General features: G+C 52.5%; 1 protein-coding gene across 1 annotated transcript in view; it reads right to left on the minus strand.

The window, feature by feature from the left end:
- Positions 1-757: 757 nt before the first annotated feature.
- LOC140429710 (neuromedin-K receptor-like) overlaps positions 758-21,227 on the minus strand; it is a 126,542-nt gene continuing 106,072 nt past the window's right edge. Inside the window, exons 4-5 of the mRNA XM_072517037.1 lie at positions 8,475-8,671; positions 758-2,381 (exon numbers count right to left, since the gene is read on the minus strand). Coding sequence (XP_072373138.1) covers positions 2,066-2,381; positions 8,475-8,671 — 513 coding nt within the window. The 3' untranslated portion in view covers positions 758-2,065. The remainder of the gene's footprint in view (positions 2,382-8,474; positions 8,672-21,227) is intronic.

A 21,227-nucleotide genomic window follows, 5' to 3' on the forward strand; every position in this document is an offset into this window, starting at 1 on the left:
ACAGAAGGTACATGGCAACCAGTCGAGGTGACAAGGGGAGAACCAAGGTCCTATGAAGTCATTGCACACAAAGGCATGACGGTAAGACAGAACTGAGGACCAATCAGGTCCATTCCAGCTCCTCAAGCGCCATAGCATCCTATTGCATCATGGACAAATTCCCAAATGCAACCAGGAACAACATCCCTAGATAGCAATCCCATGGATCACTGAGAGCAAAGAAAGAAACGACCAAACAATTTACCATTACAAGATCTTATATTATTTTTATGCTTTAGATATTCATAGGTTAATCAGTTCCATATACTTATGTAATAGTAACTAAACATGATCCTGCATTGTAAATAGTTATACTTCTTTGAAAGGGGGGGAAAGTAACTTTAAAAAGAAAAGGGGTGTTATAACCTGATTTTAAGGAATATCAGCATGGCATCAATAGAAGGGAAACGTGTCATGCGACCCAGCCTGAGTTTCACGTTTGCTTTGCGTGAGCACATGCACAGCTCTGATGTTTTCAAGCTTTATAGCAATGTATAAAAATTCTCATGTGTTTACACAATCCCTTATGAATGATTGATGCTTTGTAAATATAGTAAATAAGCCTAAGGTATTGTTACAACGTTACAACAATACAACAGATACTAACAGTGCCCTCAGGAACTAGCTGATGTGTACCACATGTGGAACACTTTCTCACCGGGACAGTCTGGATTTACTGACAACACCCCCCCCCCCCTCCCCCCATTGCTTTAGCTTCAATGGTGTTCCTAGATACTCTTTGTTTCAATTTATGTTCTACAAATCTCACATCTTAATCTGCTCGACTTCAAGCTCTGGATAAGGACTCTCTACCAATGTATTTGAAGAGGTTGCAAGGCTGAGAATTTAGAACATGATCCCATTCATTTAGCCTGTTGGCAAAGCTCAAATGGAGTCGCCTACAGCATCTTGGTAATTACTTGAGAAATTTACACAATGCAATAAATTGAGAGGCAGACAATAAGTGACTGCTCATACCAGAACACCTTCCTTCACCCTCACTTTCCCAGTGGCAGAGTTTCCATCCATATTTTATATACACTTGATGGATTAGTAAAAACAATGTAATTTCAAAACCCAGGCCATTTCGATTTTGACAGAAGAATTACACACTTCACAATGGGAGGACAAAAATGGCTCATAATGAGACATACTATTGTTGCTGAGTATTTTTAAAAGTTACTCAGTACACCATAGGCTCTGCTTCACTCTTTTGTAGGGAAAAGAAATGAACAAACTTGCACTGAAAATGGTCCTTTCACATCCACAGGTACCCCTAATGAATTTGATAGTTTCAACAAATTACTGTTGAGGTGCAGTCTCTGTTTTGTTTACGGATACAGGGCAGCCACAATCACAGGGAACAACATTTCAGAAACAGCAAATCTGATTCTCAGCTGTTGTTTGAAGGATGGCTTCTGGTCAAGACAACTTTCTGCTTTTCCTCAACTAGTGCTAAGGGTCGGGCGGGCTTTGATGCAGATCACTTTTATTTCAGCGAGAGACAGGTAGTGTGATTGTGGCACTCACTGTTATCATTGGCAGTTCATCAATGTAGGCACCACATTTATTTCCTGACTAATCAGTGGTGGTTTATTTAAGGACCACTGGCTGGGTTGCCCCATGCCTCGTTCCAATGGGCAGAACATGGCATGCCCTCTCCACCCATTGGAACATGAAAATTGCACCAGTGTCCTACAAAAACAGCAAAGGGTCAGGCTTGCAGATTCAGAGGAGGCTCCTGCCTGACCCAGGAGGGAACTCTGGCTGGTCATCTGCATGATGGCTCAGAATCTACAGCAGGAATGGAATTGCATGTTCAGCTCTGCTTCTGCCTGGTGAAGGCCATAAAAATGGGTCACATCTGGTTGGTATGCCTGATCATTGGAATGGGACTTGAATTCATGGTCATTTGTTGCAAGAGGTGAGATGGCCTCCAACTGAGCTAAACTGATTAGAAGGAACCAGCTTCCGTGTTGAATTGAGCATGCCCAGTTGACAAATGGAAAAAACACAATCTACAGTTCTAGGAGTATTCATCCAAAGAGTTGTTTGTCTGACTGAAGAAGCTTGAACTTCTGGAAGTGTTTTTGGAATTACTTCGTGAGTGACCATTAAAACTCATATTCCGTAAAGCTGTGCCCTTTTTGTTGCAAGCCTCTGCATTATCATTTTCAGAAGTGTCAAACTCCACCGTCATATTGGACTCCATGCGGGAGATGGTATAGGCGCTGTTCTGTCGGGTGGGCTGAAACCTGGTTGATTGTAGTTCCAGTTGATCGTAGCTGGAAAATTTAATGAAGGGGCACCATCGAAAAGCCCTCTTGAACCCTGCTCGAAATCTGCAAGCATACAGACAAAAAAGAATGCTAAAGACACCTGAGCATCCTAATGTTAGGTAAAGTGAACCCCAACAATACAGGGACTGAAACTCAGTAACATTGGTACGTGGGCCAGAGTGCAACTTCAACCACCTCCACTGCTGATCCTGCCGAGCATCGTGAGGTCAAAGGCAGTACCGAAAGTTACAGGTCATTGTTGGGGGTGAGGGCTTAGGGTAAACGCCCCTCGAAGAGGCAAGAAATTTATGTCAATGCATATTGGGAGAGGGCTGTTTTCCCTCTCATTGTTCCCTACCTCTCCCAAGAGGGAAAAACTGCCCTCGGCATCGCTCCGTGTCAAGTGGCCACATGTAATTTCAGATATATAAATAAACCTTTGGCTGCTGATCGTCTGGGGAAAGTTGTCTGGGGGATGTAGGGTGGGTAGGGGAGGGGGTATGATCCAGGTTCTGATCACCCATACCCACTGATCAGGTGCATCTATATCAAATACTAGGTTCCAACTGAAGTTGAAGGCAAAAGAACTCCTGTCAGTGAGTCCTTACCCTGACCATGTCTACCAATTCCATGGATGACCTTATAAGGGTCATAAGGCTATATGTGAAACGTTGATCCCACAGTTGCATCCTAACGTATAAAAGGCCCGGCTGCAGATGGGTAAACATGGTATAAATACTGGTGGAAATCCCAGGTGGTGGAGTTTAATCACAAAATACTGCTACTTTGTTCTCAACAATGGCACTTCACATAACCTAAACCTGTTGTGCCGATTTCTAGGTCCTAAAATTATATAACATGCAAGCAGGTATTTGGTTCATTGTGTCTGTACCAGCTTTTCGCTATAACAATCCAATTAGTTCTCCTCTCCGGCTATTTCCTCTTGTCCTGTAAATGGTGTCCCTTCAAGTATCTAACCAATTCAATTATATTGAATGTTACCAATTAATCTGCTTCCATCACCCTTCAGCTATTGCAATCAAGATCAGAATAATATAAACCCTTTGGCTGCTTGTTCCAAAACCTCTATACAAGTTGAGGGGTTCACTTAACATCATTGAGCATGAAAGAAACCCAATAGGTTTACAATTACACCTGAACCTAAAATCACAGTTGTACCGTTAACTATCCATGTTGCAAAATAACAATGTTTCGTTCATCTATTGAATAAAAAGATCAATAAATCAAACAAAAATGATGGACCGATAGCCCCGGTTGGGGCACGGTAACTAATACAAAATGAACAAACTAAATCAAAATATCATTTCTAGGGGTTGACGATATGCCCCAGCCCCCACGGTGCTCACCGGTCAGGGAAGGCCTGAAGTGCGCCGGTGGACACCACGTGCTCCCTCTCCAAGGCCACTCGACTACAAATGTAGACACGGTAGAGGGGCAGACATCAGGGTTGGATGATCCCCTCGACTGCCTGCGGCCTGGACCTGTTAATGGCCAACTTGACCAGGCCCAGGAGTAGGCTTACGAGGAGGTGTTCCTCCTTCCTTGCCACCTCCGCACAGGGTGAACGAAGATGAGGGGCGTGACGCCGCAGTGCAGCCAAAGATTGAGGAGCAGCCCCTTCAAAACATGAAAAAGGGGCTGCAACCTCAGGTAATCTATATAAACGTGGAACACAGAGTCCCTTGGCCGCCGAAAAGACACGCAGCCTGGGAGAATAATGTATATCATCCATTATAGATTTCACCACGAAGGGTCAACTCTTCATCTACTGCAATGGAGATGCATCGCTCAGGTTTATATCTCTCTCTGCCACCTGTTCCATTTCCGTCTGTTCAGCAATGAAGGATAAGATAGCAGAGTTCAACACCAACTGGCATCTACATAACCCCTTTAAATTTAGAAAAATACCCCAAGGCACAATCTGAAAAAAAATGAATGCTAAGCCAAAGAAGGGGATATTGGGGACTGAAAGATTGCGCAAAGAATTGGATTCAAAGGAGGGCTTTGAAGGAGGACAGAGGTGACTAGATGCTGTGGAGGTTTAGGGAGTGAGTTCAAGAACAGGGGTTCATATAGCTGAAAGCACAACTGCCAATGGTGGGGTGAGCTGGAGGTTTACATCAAAGAAACAAAGTGATGCTGGAGAAATAGAGCTAGATGTCACCAGTATACTTATGCAAGCTGACCCCATATCCACAGATGATGTGGCCAAGGGGCAGCATGCAGATGAGGCAGCAAAGCGGCCCAAAGATTTTTTTCTTGGGACACCTGAGGTAATGTTGTGGGGGTAGAGACACAAGCCACCACTGGTGATGCTGTGGCTATGATTGGAGAAGTAAAAGTGGAACCAAGGTGGTGGTAATGTCACTGGGTTAGTCATCTCGAAGTCCAGGCTAATTGCTCATGGGTTAAAATCTAACCATGGCAGCTGGTGGAATTCAAATTCAATTAATGAAACATGGAATTGAAAGCTAGGCCGGGATTCTCCGGTCGTTGCAATTCACTTTTCCCACTGGCAGTGCATCCCTATCCCAGTGGGTTTCCCGGCGGTGTGGGGTGGCTTCAATGGGAAATCCCATTGACAAGCGGTGGGAAGACAGGATCTCGCCGTCAGCGAATGGCGTGCTGTCGAGAAACACGCAGCTAGGGAACCAGGGAATCCTGACCCTAATCTCAGTAATGGTGGCCATGACAGCTATCATTGTTCGTTGTAAAACCCACCTGGTTCACTAATGCTCTTCAGGGAAGGAAATCTGCCATCTTACCTGGTCTGGGTCACATGTGACTCCAGGCCAACAGTAAGGTGGTTGACTTTTAACTGCCCTCCGAAATGGCCTATCAAACCACGCAGTTCAAGGGCAATTAGGGATGGGCAATACATGCTGGTCTTGCCAGTGGGGGGCACAACTCATGTAAGAATTTTAAAAGTGAAGCAGTCCCAATGAGGTGGACCATGTAGGTGGATAATCGGATGAGCATGGTGTTACTGCAAATTGTACAGTAAACGGGCCCACCCTGGCATTCTCCGGGCCTCCAGTGATGCTCCGCTTCCACCAGAGGAATTACTGATGGCGCGGTTCACATGTGGTATTTATATCGGGAGACAGGTGCCATGGCTGCTGAGGGAGAGAGAGAGAGGAGGTAAGACATATTCCCAAAGGTGCAGCTGTGGGCTGAAAATTCTGTCGTTGGCTGGGGCGGCGACTGTCAGGATGGGGAGAGTAACGGGAGGCGACCAGGGGATTGTCCGTGCTGTCGGGGTGACCCCTGGACTGGTGCGTTCAGGCATGGACCGCAATTTCCCCGGCCCTCAGAGACCGTGCCACATCGCTCAGGGACCGTGCCATGTCTCTCAGTGACCGTGACAAGTCCCTCAGTGTCTGGTTCAGGTCAACCAGGCCAATGCCATCGATGCCCGCAGCCATGGCCTGTTGTGATTGGGCCAATCTCTGGAGCGCCGCTGCAATGTCCATGTGGCCCTGATACATGGCTGGCTGTGACATGGACGCCCTGTCCTTTGCCTCCTCCACCGCCCGCACAGAGTGTCCCAGGCCCTGGACATCCTGACCCATGGTTGATACCATCGCATCCAAGGCCTCCACCATGGATGCCACCCATGCAGTATTGGCCTGGGTGGCATGCTTAGTTGGCACAGCCTCCTGCCCCTGCAGGCGGTTGGACTCCTCCAACTGCACCTGCAGGCACTGGATGATTGCTGACAACCCCTCATGTAGTCTGCATACCTGCATCTTCACCATTGATGGAACCGCCGTTTACAGAATCCCGAGACCCACCTGAACGACAGCTGGTCCCCAGGTCACAGCTGGGGTGGTGGGAGGTGGGGAGGTGGGAGGGACGGGGCGGTGTGGGGGTGTTGCGGGTGGGGGGATGGAACGGAGTGCCACATGTGTCGTAGGGACACTGCAATCCATCGGGGGCTCACTTGGTTCCCCGATGCCGACCTTTGCCTCGGCGATTGCCCACTCTCCGGGCCCACCGTCCAGGTCCAACACTCTCTGCTCTGCTGCAGTGAAGGACCACAGGTCCAGCAGACCCCCTCTGGATTTCTCTCTCTCCCTGTGCTTGTGGGCCACCTTCTCCAGGGATGCGGGGGACAGACAATGCACACTGTGAGAAACTTGGACATGGGCACACAGGGGGTCTGCGGCTAGTGGCCTGTGTGTGCAGGGAACCCATCCGTGGTGGGTGGTACGGGTGTTGGCATGTGTGCAGGGTGGGATGCGTGTGGGTGCATGTGGGCTGTAGGCGGGTGGGGTTCGATCGCCTCCTGGTGAAGAAGGCTCATCCTGGCGGTCTTGGGGTTGCTCACCCTCACCCACGGTCCCTGCCGGTTTGATTGGTGGGGGCTGCGTGGGGGGACATGAGGGGGGTTAAAATTTACAGTGCAGTCGGAGGCCATTCGGCCCATCAAGTCTGCACCGGCCCATGGAAAGAGCATCCTACCTAAGCCCACACCTCTACTCTATCCCTGTTAACTAGTAACCCCACCCAACCTTTTTGGATACGAAGGGCAATTTAGCATGGCCAATCCACCAAACCTGCACATCTTTGGACTGTGGGAGGAAACCGGAGCACCCGGAGGAAACCCACGCAGACACAGGGAGAACATGCAGACTCCGCACAGGCAGTGACCCAGCCGGGAATTGAACTGGGGACCCTGGAGCTGTGAAGCAACTGTGCTAACCACTGAGCTAACCACTGCACTAACGTGCTGCCCCCCCCCCCTTGAGGTGTGGGATGTGTGGGACGGGGGTGATGCCAGGGGCATGGAGGTGGTGATTCACACAGGCCGCCCTGAGGGGGTCGTGTAGCTTCTTCCTGCACTGTTGTCCAGTCCTGGCAGTGGGGTCCACGGCACCCATGGCCTCTGCCACCTGTCCTCAGGCCAGGTTTACGCCTGCGGGTGGCAGCCTCCTTACCACCCCGGGGAACAAGGTGTTCTACCTTTTCTCCACACCATCCAGCAATGTCTGCATCTGCGAATCTTGGGGCTGCTCTTCAGAATGGCATCATCTTGGCTGGAATGAGTGTGTGGGGAGTGGGGTGCTTGTATGCGGCTGCAGCCGGTCAGTTTCTCCAGTGTCAATCCCGATCCTGGCAAATCAGACGCCAGCATTGGTTGGAATTGCATTGGTTCCATGAGGCTCTGGTGCCAGCCCGTTAACATGTTCTGAATCATTCCAGGACTGGCACTGCTTTCGCCAGAGTACAACTTTTGCGATTCAGTCTTGGCGTCAGCACTCAGTGTCTTACAAGGAGAATCTTGGCTCATGTATTTTGTTATTTTGGTTTGGGCTGTTTTTTACTTTTCAAACTTTATTTATTGCTTTTGACAGAAAATGTCCAAAAAGATACGTATTAAAATACAGGCAAAGGAATTAGAAAAAAAAGTGGTGAAAAAAGAAAACAAAAAGAAAAAAAAGAGGAATAGACAGAATAATTCAACTCACACGTGAGAACACCACTCACCAGGTACGCGGTACATACTCGTGCGACTCGGCCAACGTTGTCTACCTCATACGCTGCAGGAAAGGATGTCCCGAAGCATGGTACATTGGCGCGACCATGCAGACGCTGCAACAACGAATGAACGGACATCGCGCGACAATCACCAGGCAGGAATGTTCCCTTCCAGTCGGGGAACACTTCAGCAATCAAGGTGTTGCCTTGCAAGCCCCCACTTTGATCTCCAGCCCCCACTGATCAAGCAGCCCCCACTTTGATCTCCGGGTAAGCGTTCTCCAAGGCGGCCTTCAGGACGCGCGACAACGCAGAATCGCCGAGCAGAAACTTATAGCCAAGTTCCGCACACATGAGTGCGGCCTCAACCGGGACCTGGGATTCATGTCGCATTACATTCATCCCCCACCATCTGGCCTGCAAAATCCTACCAACTGTCCTGGCTTGGCACAATTCACGCCTCTTTTTGGTCTGTAATCTGTTTTGGGGCGGATTTTGAAATGACCACCAAGTATTTATGGAAAGGAAGACTAATTACAAACCATATATAATATATATATAGCTATATATACATATACAACACCATTGATTTCAAATGCTTAGTAGAAAGATTCTCCTGACTCCACCATGCTCCCAAACAAGCTGATGACTTACCGGCTATTTAGGCAGCAGTATATGATAGGGTTGTGCATGTTGGAACTCATTGCCAGTAGGAACACAGCTAAGTAAACCTGTTGTATGGGCTTCCAGCTGTTGACATGTGGATGCTGTTTACTCACAAGGAAGAAGATGTGGTAGGGCAGCCAGCAAATGGTGAAAGTAAACACCACCACAATCATCATTTTAACAACCTACAGGAGAAGTACACAAAAGGACGTGCATTATAATCAAAGGCACAGCATGTGGCAGAGTGATACAGCTTATACCTGTAAGGAAACAAATGTATCAAAATAGCACCTTTTGCGACCACAGGATATCCCAAAGTCTTCTACAGCTAGTGGAGTACATTTGAAGCGTAATCACTGATGTAATCTCGGAGAATGTGGCAGTCAATTTGCCCTCAACACACTCCCATGAATAGCAGTTGAGACTATCAATTTCTGTGGCAGTTGAGGGATAAATGTTGGCTCAGTTGAGCAAAGACTGAGACCATTATAGATTGCATCATTGACACTTTTGTGGTGATAACAATGATCTACACCATTGGAAGCACAATGATTCTTGCTTCCAAACTGAAAGAACAAGGTTTTAATGAGGGCAAACATTTACACTGAAAAGAGTTCAACTGGCCAAGATTTTCTTGGGAAGTTTTAGCAAAAATGTAGGGTGAGACCACTTTTCCCCAGAGACATTTAATATTCATTATTAACATGGTGGTTTTACACTGGAACCACACTGCGGCCAAATTTACTCATTCATCTGTGTACTCCTAAATTTGCATCCACCAAAATCCCACTTAATGCATCCCCATGCAAAAGTTGGATTGTGCGTTTACTGCATTGATGAATGTTCTGAACAATTCCAGAGATCACGATAATATACAAATTCATACATCACCCACAGTGACTGACAGGCAGATAACTCCCACAGTATTTTACACCCCAATATGACCCAGTGTCTGACAGGCAGATAACCTGACAGACAGATAACTCCCACAGTATCTTACACCCCAATATCACCCACAGTGTCTGACAAGCAGATATCTCCCACAGTATCTGAAACACCGATATCACCCACAGTGTCTGACAGGCAGATAACTCCCATAGTATCTGACACCCCAATATTACCCACAGAATCTGACAGGCAGATAACTCCCACAGTATCTGACACCCCAATATTACCCACAGAATCTGACAGGCAGATAACTCCCACAGTATCTGACACCTCGATATCACCCAGTGTCTGACAGACAGATATCTCACACAGTATCTGACACCCCAATATTACCCACAGTGTCTGACCGGCAGATAACTCCCACAGTATCTGACAGCCCGATATCACCCAGTGTCTGACAGGCAGATAACTCCCACAGTATCTGACAGCCCGATATCACCCAGTGTCTGACAAACAGATAACTCCCACAGTATCTGACACCCAAAATTACCCACAGTGTCTAACAGGCAGATAACTCTCACAGTATCTGACACCCCGATATTACCCATAGACTCTGACACCCTGATGTCACCCGTAGTGTCTGACACTCCGATGACACCAACAAGCTCCGACACCCTGATATCACCCGCAGTGTCTGACACTCCAATGACACCAACAGACTCCGACACCCTGATATCACCCGCAGTGTCTGACACTCTGATATCACCCACAGTGTCTGACACTCCGATATCACCCACAGACTCCGACACCCTGATGTCTCCCACAGTGTCTGACACCCTGATATCACCTGCAGTGTCTGACACTTCGATATCACCCACAGACTCCGACATCCTGATACCACCCACAGTGTCTGACACTCTGATATCACCCGCAGTGTCTGATACTCTGATATCGCCCGCAGTTTCTGACACTCTGATATCGCCCGCAGTGTCTGACACTCTGATATCACCCGCAGTGTCTGACACCCTGATATCACCCGCAGTGTCTGACACTCTGTTATCACCCACAGTGTCTGACACTCTGTTATCACCCACAGACTCCGACACCCTGATATCACCCACAGTGTCTGACACTCTGATATCACCCGCAGTGTCTGACACTCTGATATCACCCACAGACTCCGACACCCTGATATCACCCACAGTGTCTGACACTCCGATGTCACCCACAGACTCCGACACCCTGATAACACCCGCAGTGTCTGACACTCTGATATCACCCACAGTGTCTGCCACTCCGATATCACCCACAGACTCTGACACCCTGATATCACCCAGTGTCTGACACTCTGATATCACCCACAGTGTCTGCCACTCCGATATCACCCACAGACTCCGACACCCTGATATCACCCACAGTGTCTGCCACTCCGATATCACCCACAGACTCCGACACCCTGATATCACCCACAGTGTCTGACACTCCGATGTCACCCACAGACTCCGACACCCTGATATCACCCACAGTGTCTGACACCCTGATATCATCCACAGTGTCTGACACTCTGATATCACCCACAGTGTCTGACACCCTGATATCACCCGCAGTGTCTGACACCCTGATATCACCCACAGTGTCTGACACCCTGATATCACCCACAGTGTCTGACACTCTGATATCAACCACAGTGTCTGACACCCTGATATCACCCACAGACTCCGCCATCCTGATATCATCCACAGTGTCTGACACCCTGATATCACCCACAGTGTCTGACACTCTGATATCACCCGCAGTGTCTGACACTCCGATGTCACCCACAGACTCCGACACTCCGATATCACCCACAGTGTCTGACACTCCGATGTCACCCACAGACTCCGACACCCTGATAACACCCGCAGCGTCTGACACTCTGATATCACCCACAGTGTCTGCCACTCCGATGTCACCCACAGTGTCTGACACCCTGATATTACCCGCAGTGTCTGACACTCTGATACCACCCACAGTGTCTGACACTCCGATGTCACCCACAGACTCCGACACCCTGATAACACCCGCAGTGTCTGACACTCTGATATCACCCGCAGTGTCTGACACTCCGATGTCACCCACAGACTCCGACACTCCGATATCACCCACAGTGTCTGACACTCCGATGTCACCCACAGACTCCGCCATCCTGATATCACCCACAGTGTCTGACACTCTGATATCACCCACAGTGTCTGACACCCTGATATCACCCACAGTGTCTGACACCCTGATATCACCCGCAGTGTCTGACACTCTGATATCACCCACAGACTCCGACACCCTGATATCATCCACAGTGTCTGACACTCCGATGTCACCCACAGACTCCGACACCCTGATATCACCACAGTGTCTGACACTCTGATATCACCCGCAGTGTCTGACACTCTGATATCACCCACAGTGTCTGACACCCTGATATCACCCACAGTGTCTGACACTCTGATATCACCCGCAGTGTCTGACACCCTGATACCACCCACAGTGTCTGACACTCTGATATCACCCGCAGTGTCTGACACTCTGATATCACCCACAGTGTCTGACACCCTGATATCACCCACAGTGTCTGACACTCTGATATCACCCACAGTGTCTGACACTCTGATATCACCCGCAGTGTCTGACACTCTGATATCACCCGCAGTGTCTGACACCCTGATACCACCCACAGTGTCTGACACTCTGATATCACCCACAGTGTCTGACACCCTGATATCTCCCGCAGTGTCTGACACTCTGATATCACCCACAGTGTCTGACACTCCGATGTCACCCACAGACTCCGACACCCTGATAACACCCGCAGTGTCTGACACTCTGATATCACCCACAGTGTCTGCCACTCCGATATCACCCACAGACTCTGACACCCTGATATCACCCAGTGTCTGACACTCTGATATCACCCACAGTGTCTGACACTCTGATATCACCCACAGTGTCTGACACTCCGATGTCACCCACAGACTCCGACACCCTGATAACACCCGCAGTGTCTGACACCCTGATACCACCCACAGTGTCTGGCACTCTGATATCACCCACAGTGTCTGACACTCTGATATCACCCGCAGTGTCTGACACTCCGATGTCACCCACAGACTCCGCCATCCTGATATCACCCACAGTGTCTGACACCCTGATATCACCCGCAGTGTCTGACACTCTGATATCACCCACAGACTCCGACATCCTGATATCACCCGCAGTGTCTGACACTCTGATATCACCCACAGACTCCGACATCCTGATATCACCCACGGTGTCTGACACTCTGATATCACCCACAGACTCCGACACCCTGATATTACCCGCAGTGTCTGACATCCTGATATCACCCACAGTGTCTGACACTCTGATACCACCCACAGACTCCGACATCCTGATATCTCTCACAGACTCCGACATCCTGATATCACCCACGGTGTCTGACACTCTGATATCACCCACAGACTCCGACACCCTGATATTACCCGCAGTGTCTGACATCCTGATATCACCCACAGTGTCTGACACTCCGATGTCACCCGCAGACTCCGACACCCTGATATCACCCACAGTGTCTGACACTTCAACAGTTCTAACCACTATGCCACCGTGCCACTCACGATATTATTAAGTGGAATACAGGAGATTCTTATGGTACCATGGACAATATTTATTCCTCAATCAAAATTGCTAATACACAAATTATCTGATTATTTTCTCATTACTGGGATCTTGCTGTGCCCGAATTGGTTCTCATGTTTTTTAATTACTACATCTACTACAGCCAATGAAGTACTTTTGAAGTGGTTAAGAGCTTTAGGATGACCCAAGGTTGTGAAAATGACTGTTTTGCTTTACAATCTTTTTGCCAGGGGAATCTCATTTCAAAACATTGAAAATTTGTGAGTTCTGATCTATTGCATTTAAATTTACAGCTGCGAGCAAGTTGAGGTGTGCAAATCATTCCTTAACTTGACAGTAAGTGCTGCTGATTACTGTGCAAGATAATAATTCAGTAATATCATCGTCACATAGTTGGACATGTATGTAAATGAAACACAAAGAGCCAGAGCCTTCTAAAGGAGATGGAACCTTGAGGTGGAAGATGACCCTCTCCAGGAGGTCCATGACCTTTGACATTTAAATCAATCACAGTTAAGAGGAGATTCAAGCAGAGACAGACATAAACGAACAGAAAACCATAGATAACCGTTATATCCCAAAATGCACTCTGGAGGTCTGGGGCGGGATTCTCCGACCCACCAGCAGGTCGGAGAATCGCCGGGGATCGGCGTGAATCCTGCCCCCGCCGTCCTCTGAATTCTCCAGCCCCCCAAAAACCGTCCCGGCAGGAATCGCGCCGTGCGCCTCGGAGAATGTCGAGGACCGGCGCGACGCTATGGGCCCCGGGGCTGCCCAAATTCTCCCAGCCAGATGGGCCGAAGTCCCGCCGACCTGACCATGGGCCACGTCGGCGCAAATTAAACCACCTATTTAACGGTGTCAAGCAATTGTGATGGTTGACGCCGGCCAGCGCGGAGGTAGGTCTCGCCATGGGGAGGCCGCAGGAGAAGTGACGGCGCGGCCGCAGTTGGTGGGGAGGGGGGTGTGTGTATGTGGAGTGGGGGGTATGTGTGTGGAGTGGGAGGGGGGTGGTGTGTGTGGAGTGGGGGGTGTGTGTGTGGAGTCGGGGGTATGTGTGTGTGTGTGGAGTGGGGGGTATGTGTGTGGAGTGGGAGGGGGGTGGTGTGTGTGGAGTGGGGGGTGTGTGTGTGGAGTCGGGGGTATGTGTGTGTGTGTGGAGTGGGGGGGTATGTGTCTGGAGTGGGAGGGGGTGGTGTGTGTGGAGTGGGGGGGGTGTGTGTGGAGTGGGAGGGGGGTGGTTTGTGTGGAGTGGGGGGTATGTGTGTGGAGTGGGAGGGGGGGTGTGTATGTGGAGTGGGGGGTGTGTGTGTGGAGTGGGAGGGGGGTGGTGTGTGTGGAGTGGGAGGGGGGTGGTGTGTGTGGAGTGGGGGGTGTGTGTGTGGAGTGGGAGGGGGTGGTGTGTGTGGAGTGGGGGGTGTGTGTGTGGAGTGGGAGGGGGGGTGTGTGTGGAGTGGGGTGTGTGTGTGTGGAGTGGGGGGTGTGTGTGTGGAGTCGGGGGTGTGTGTGTGGAGTCGGGGGTGTGTGTGTGGAGTCGGGGGTGTGTGTGTGTGTGGAGTGGGGGGTATGTGTGTGGAGTGGGAGGGGGGTGGTGTGTGTGGAGTGGGGGGTGTGAGTGTGGAGTGGGAGGGGGGTGGTGTGTGTGGAGTGGGGGGTATGTGTGTGGAGTGGGAGGGGGGTGTGTGTATGTGGAGTGGGGGGTGTGTGTGTGGAGTGGGAGGGGGGTGGGGTGTGTGGAGTGGGGGGGATGTGTGTGGAGTGGGAGGGGGTGGTGTGTGTGGAGTGGGGGGTGTGTGTGTGGAGTCGGGGGTGTGTGTGTGTGTGTGGAGTGGGGGGTATGTGTGTGGAGTGGGAGGGGGGTGTGTGTATGTGGGGTGGGGGGTGTGTGTGTGGAGTCGGGGGGTGTGTGTGGAGTCGGGGGGGGGGTGTGTGTGGAGTGGGAGGGTGTATGTGGAGTCGATGGGGGTGGGTGTGGAGTGGGGGGGGTGTGTGTGGAGTGGGAGGGATGGTGTGTGTGGAGTGGTGGGGTGCGTGTGGAATGGGGGTGTGAGTGTGTGGAGCGGGGGGGTGTGTGGAGTGGGGGTGTGTGTGTGTGGAGTAGGGGTGTGTGTGTGTGTGGAGTCGGGGGTGTATGTGGAGTCGATGGGGGTGGGTGTGGAGTGGGGGGTGTGTGTGTGGAGTGGGAGGGATGGTGTGTGTGGAGTGGTGGGGTGCGTGTGGAGTGGGGGTGTGAGTGTGTGGAGTAGGGGGGGGGTGTGGAGTGGGGGGGTTTGTGTGTGGAGTAGGGGTGTGTGTGTGTGGAGTCGGGGGTGTGTGTGTGTGGAGTGGGTGTGTGTGTGTGGAGTGGGGGGTGCGTGTGTGTGGAGTAGGGGGGGTTGTGGAGTAAGGGGGTTGAGGGAGGGGTGGAGAGGAGAGGGCGAGTGCCGGGGAGGAGAGGGCAAGTGCCGGGGAGGAGAGGGCGAGTGCCGGGGAGGAGAGGGCGAGTGCCGGGGAGGAGAGGGCGAGTGCCGGGGAGGAGAGGGCGAGTGCCGGCGATGGGGGAGGGCGAGTGCCAGGGAGGAGAGGGCGAGTGCCGGGGATGGGGGAGGGCGAGTGCCGGCGATGGGGGAAGGCGAGTGCCAGGGTGGAGAGGGCGAGTGCCGGGGAGGAGTGGGCGAGTGCCGGGGAGGAGAGGGCGAGTGCCGGGGAGGAGAGGGCGAGTGCCGGGGAGGAGTGGGCAAGTGCCGGGGAGGAGAGGGCGAGTGCCGGGGAGTAGAGGGCAGGGGGGTGTTGTGTTGGCCGCTCTGGATCCGTGGAACACATACAGGTCACCAACACTTGAAATAGTGCAACACTATTTTATTGAATCATTAACTGTTTAACATACTCAGACTGTGAGTTTAAATGATAGTAGCTTTAACTAAAGACCTTTGCCTTGTCCTAACCAGTCGATGCACTCAGCACATGGTGAATGTCTGTGCTGCAGTCTGTGAGCTCTGTCCTCCTAGCTCGCTGCAACTCGAATGAGCGGGAACTCTGATGCCCCCTGTCTTTATCGTGCGTGTGTTCTAACTGGTGATTGGCTGCAGTGTTGTGTGTGTTGATTGGTCCCACTGTCTGTCCATCAGTGTGTGTCCGCACCATGTTATACTGGTGTATATTATGAAATTCCCCCTTTTATAAAAGAATGTACATGTGTGGCAATAAATAGTGTATGGTGAGAATGTCCCTGACTACGTGTCATATTTACAGGACTATGTACATGAGAACTAAGCTATTTACATGGGAAGGTGCCTGGTGCAGAAAGTCAGTATGCAACAAGAATAACGAGACAAACACTACATACAAACCATGTAAACGATCAATCGGAAGAACAGAACAAATCAGAAAGTCCATAAGTCCACAAAATTCACAAATTAAGTCTCTGAGGTGGGCGTCGAGTTCTGGTTGACCGCCTCAAGGGTTGGTCGGGAGCCGCCGGCTGAGGAGCGCACTGGACTGCGTCAGAGTGAGGAGGATGCAGAGTGACCGGGATCTCTGCATAGTCCAGGTCAGGGTCAACAGGAGGGCGAGGCGACAGTGGAGGATCACGTAGCGAGCGCGGAACGAGACGAAGGGCATGTCGATTGCGGCGCAGAATGGAGCCATCCGGTAGACGAACCAGGAACGAGCGGGGGTCCACAGGGGTTGCAGGCCAGCCATCATCCGGAAGATGGATGCGGACGTTATCATCTGGAGCCAGAGGAGGGAGATCAGCTGCACGGGAGTCATGAGCTGCCTTGTGTTGTGCACGAGACAGCTGCATTCATTGAAGGACCGGAACGTGGTTGGGGTCTGGGACATGAATGGACGGCACCGTCGTCCTCAGGGTGTGACCAATGAGCAACTGGGCTGGTGGCAGGCCAGTGGACAGTGGGGCGGAGCGATAGGCCAGCAAGGCGAGGTAGAAATCGGACCCAGCATCGGCAGCCTTGCAGAGGAGCCGTTTGACTATGTGGACGCCCTTCTCCGCTTTGCCGTTGGAGTGGGGATACAGGGGACTGGATGTCACATGTGCAAAATTGTACCAGCTGGCAAAGTTGGACCATTCCTGGCTTGCGAAGCAGGGGCCATTGTTCGACATCAGAGTGAGTGGGCTGCCGTGTCGAGCAAAGGTGTCCTTACAGGCACGGATGACTGCAGACGATGTGATATCGTGCAACCAGATCACCTCCGGGTAATTTGAAAAGTAGTCCAAGATCAGGGCATAGTCTCTACCCAGCGCGTGGAACAGGTCGATGCCCACCTTGGTCCAAGGTGACGTGACCAACTCATGGGGCTGTAGGGTCTCACGTGGTTGGGCCGGCTGGAAGCGCTGACAGGTGGGGCAGTTGAGCACTGTGTTGGCTATGTCTTCATTAATGACGGGCCAGTACACTGCCTCTCGGGCCCGTCGGCGCACTTTTCCACGCCAAGATGGCCCTCGTGTAGCTGTTCCAGGACGAGCTGGCGCATGCTATGCGGGATGACAATGCGGTCCAGTTTCAGAAGAACCCCGTCTACTACCGCCAGATCATCTCTGGCTTTATAGAACTGAGGGCATTGGCCCTTGAGCCACCCGTCTGTTAAGTGGTGCATGACACGCTGTAGCAAAGGGTCAGCTGCTGTTTAGCGGCAAATTTGGACAAGGCGTTCATCCGTGGCAGGTAGATTGGAGGCCACGAAGGCCACATGGGCGTCAACCTGGTAGACGAATCCCGCTGGGTCACATGGAGTGTTGACTGCCCTGGAGAGAGCGTCAGCAATGATGAGGTCTTTGCCTGGGGTGTATACCAGCTGGAAGTCATATCGCCGGAGCTTGAGAAGAATACGCTGGAGGCGAGGCGTCATGTCGTTCAAGTCTTTCTGTATTATATTGACCAGCGGGCGATGGTCGGTCTCGATGGTGAATTGAGGAAGTCCTTACACATAATCGTGAAATTTAACCACACCGGTCAGAAGGCCCAGGCACTCCTTTTCTATCTGCGCGTAGCGCTGTTCCGTGGGGGTCATGGCGCGTGACGCATATGCAACGGGGGCCCATGATGAGGCCTCATCGCGTTGCAGGAGCACTGCCCCAATGCCAGATTGGCTGGCATCAGTCAAAATTTTAATCTCTTTTGCTGGATCAAAGAAAGCTAAGACCGGGGCCATGGTGAGTTTGGTTTTGAGTTCTCTCCATTCGCGCTCATGGGCAGGGAGCCATGGCACCTGGCAGCGGGGGGGGGGTTATGGGCAATGGTGCCATGTCGTCTATCCCCTCCACCCCCACCCCCCATCCCCTGGAGGCCGTAATGTTTGGTGATCACCCAGCGATGTCGGCCGCTGTGGCGGGAGCCGCACTTCTACATGTTGCCCTGGGGGCGCAGGAGGAGGAGCATGCCAGGGAGGTGGCGGAGCCTGCCGCAGAGGAGCATGCTGCAGGGAGGCAGGTGGCTGGAGGGCCACCCACCCGACAGGATGAGGAGCAGGAGCATGAGGAGGAGGAGGAGGTAGTGTCACGGCGACGGAGATGCCCGATGAGGCTCTGTGTGTACCGGCCCCGCTCATCGTACTCGGACCTCACGGACCGGGCATGCAGGAGGAGACTCTGGATGAGCCAGGAAACCGTCGCCCGTATCTGCCACCTGATGGCACACCTGGAACCGCATGGCACTGGGGGAGGACACCCTATCCCCGTGGCCGTCAAGGTTACGGTGGCCCTGAACTTTTATGCCACGGGGTCATTCCAGGCGCTGAGTGTGGGCCTGTCCGGCATCTCGCAGGCATCAGTGCACCGGTGCATCCGGGCAGTGACAGACGCCCTATATGCCATTGCGGACCGCTGCATCCAGTTCCCTGTGGACCGGGCCAGCCAGGATGCCCGGGCAGCGGGCTTCGCTGCGGTGGCCGGGATGCCCATGGTCCAGGGGGCGATCGATGGGATGCACGTTGCTGTGCGGCCACCTGCAGATAACAGGGCCATGTTCACCAATAGGAAGGGGACCTATTCCATGAACATTCAGGTGGCCTGCGACCACCGCATGATGATCCTTCACGTCTATGCCCGGTACACGGGCAGTGTACATGATCCATTCGTATTAGTCCAATCATTCATCCCCGTCATGTTCGAGGGACGCCCCCACCCACCGGCTGAGGGGCTGGTTGCTGGGCGATAGGGGTTACCCGTTGCGGTTGTGGCTGATGACGCCTTTACGGAGGCCACAGACTGACGCGGAGAACCACTACAGCGATGCCCATGTAGCGACCAGGGGTGTGATAGAGAGGTGCACTGGGCTGCTTTGAGATGCATTTCAGCTGCCTGGACCGCTCTGGAGAGGCCTTCCAGTACCCGCCAGATAGGGTCGGCCGCATCATTGTGGTGTGCTGCGTTCTGCACAACATAACCCAGCAGAGGGGCGATGTGCTGCAGGCAGAGGAGGGGGAAGTGGAGGAGCAGCAAGACGAGGCGCAGACAGGGACGGGAGGCTGCCCACCGTTGAGGAGGAGGATGGGGGCAATGGTCAGGACAGACGGGCTGGACAGGGACGGGAGGCTGCCCACCGTTACCGGCTGGGCCAGCGGGCACGGGGCAGGCTGATAGCCGCCCGGTTCACTGACGAGGGGGCTGTGGGAATCGTCGAGCATGGGCACAGACTGCACACCACAGCACCAGCCTACCCCCCTCACCCCACCCACCCAACACCAACCACCCTCACCCCACCCACCCAACACCAGCCATCCGCACCCCCCCCCACCAACCACCCTCACCCCCCCACCCACCCTCCACCAACCACCCTCACTCCCCCCACCCACCCACCACCAACCACTCTCAGCCCACCCGCATGCACACCACCCCTCCATTGCACATCCACCTGCGGCACAACGGGCCGGGCTCACACGGTCGCCGGTGGAAGCAGGTCTATTGCAGGCCATGGAGGATGATGACAACCCGCTCTGCGATGAGCTCTGGGCTCTACATCGTTGGACAATGCCTGACCCATGGCCACAGTAACACCCTCCACCCGGACCGTCCCTGCATGTGGCCGTGACACCGCAGCACACGGTCCCGTCGTCTGCCCGGGGGGATGGTGAGGGCGACCATGGGGGGCGGGGGGGACACACTCACCTGAGGCCGATGTTCTATCACCCCTCACACACACCCACTGGCGCACACCTCACACTACACCCCCGCACGCATCGGACAGAGCACAGAGGCAGCTTCTGTAGGTGTGAAAGTGATTTTAATAACAAACCAGTTCATACACGTGCCCTAGCCCCTATAACTCATCTGTGCCCTGCACCCATGCCAACTTACTCAGTGTCTAATTGTTTGGCCTTACGGGCCCTTTGACTACGTTTAGGTGGTTCCCCAGATGGTACAGCCGAACTGGAGGTGGACTCCTGTGATTCCTGTGACTCGGGATCCCTTTGGCGGCCGTTTCCTGGGGCGGCCCGGCCTAGATGGGCCAGGCTGCGGCTCGGGCGACTGGGATGGCGAGCTGCCGGCCTGTCCTGCCCGTTGCCCACCAGATGCACCTGGGACGGAAGGGGGGGGGGGGGGGGGGGGGGGGGAGTCCGAGGTGTCGCGGTGTTCCGGGACCTCCTCCCCCCTCGGGGTGCCCGATGGCCCCCGGGCGTCTACATGGGTCGGGGATGTGAACGGACCAACCATCCGATGCCTCCCCAACACCTTGCGCTGCCAGTCTTAAGGCCCGCCCTGGTATCACCAAGGGTCTGCAAGTTTGCAGCTGTCATGTGAGAGTACTTTTAAGATATGGATCTTAAAGCAATGTACCTTTAAGAAAACAGTGATGTCAGAGAGTGGGTGGGGCTGAGCTCAGGTCAGCCATTTTGCAGGTTTTTAGTTTCAGTTTAAAAACAGCCTGTGTGTGTGTCTGTGTATGCAGTGAGCTGGGTCTCTCCCATGAAAGACTATCTCTGGATCATTTGGGTGATTTAATCTTATAATAGTGAAGCCTTTAACCTGATGTGATTTTGTTTAAAGGTGTTAAGTCTCTTGGAAATTTGAAGGAATATTTTAAGGAATTATTTACTGTTGCAATATTTTCTGAGTTGGTGCTCAGAGAGTTGGCCATCCCTGTCTGTGTCTCGGCGACGTTGGCCAGAACCTGGGCAATGGCGCCGATGCCCTCAGTGATGGCCTGCTGGGACTGGGCCATGGCCTGCTGAGACTGGGCCACG

Source organism: Scyliorhinus torazame, chromosome 9, assembly GCF_047496885.1.
Source record: "Scyliorhinus torazame isolate Kashiwa2021f chromosome 9, sScyTor2.1, whole genome shotgun sequence".
Lineage (NCBI taxonomy): Eukaryota > Metazoa > Chordata > Chondrichthyes > Carcharhiniformes > Scyliorhinidae > Scyliorhinus > Scyliorhinus torazame.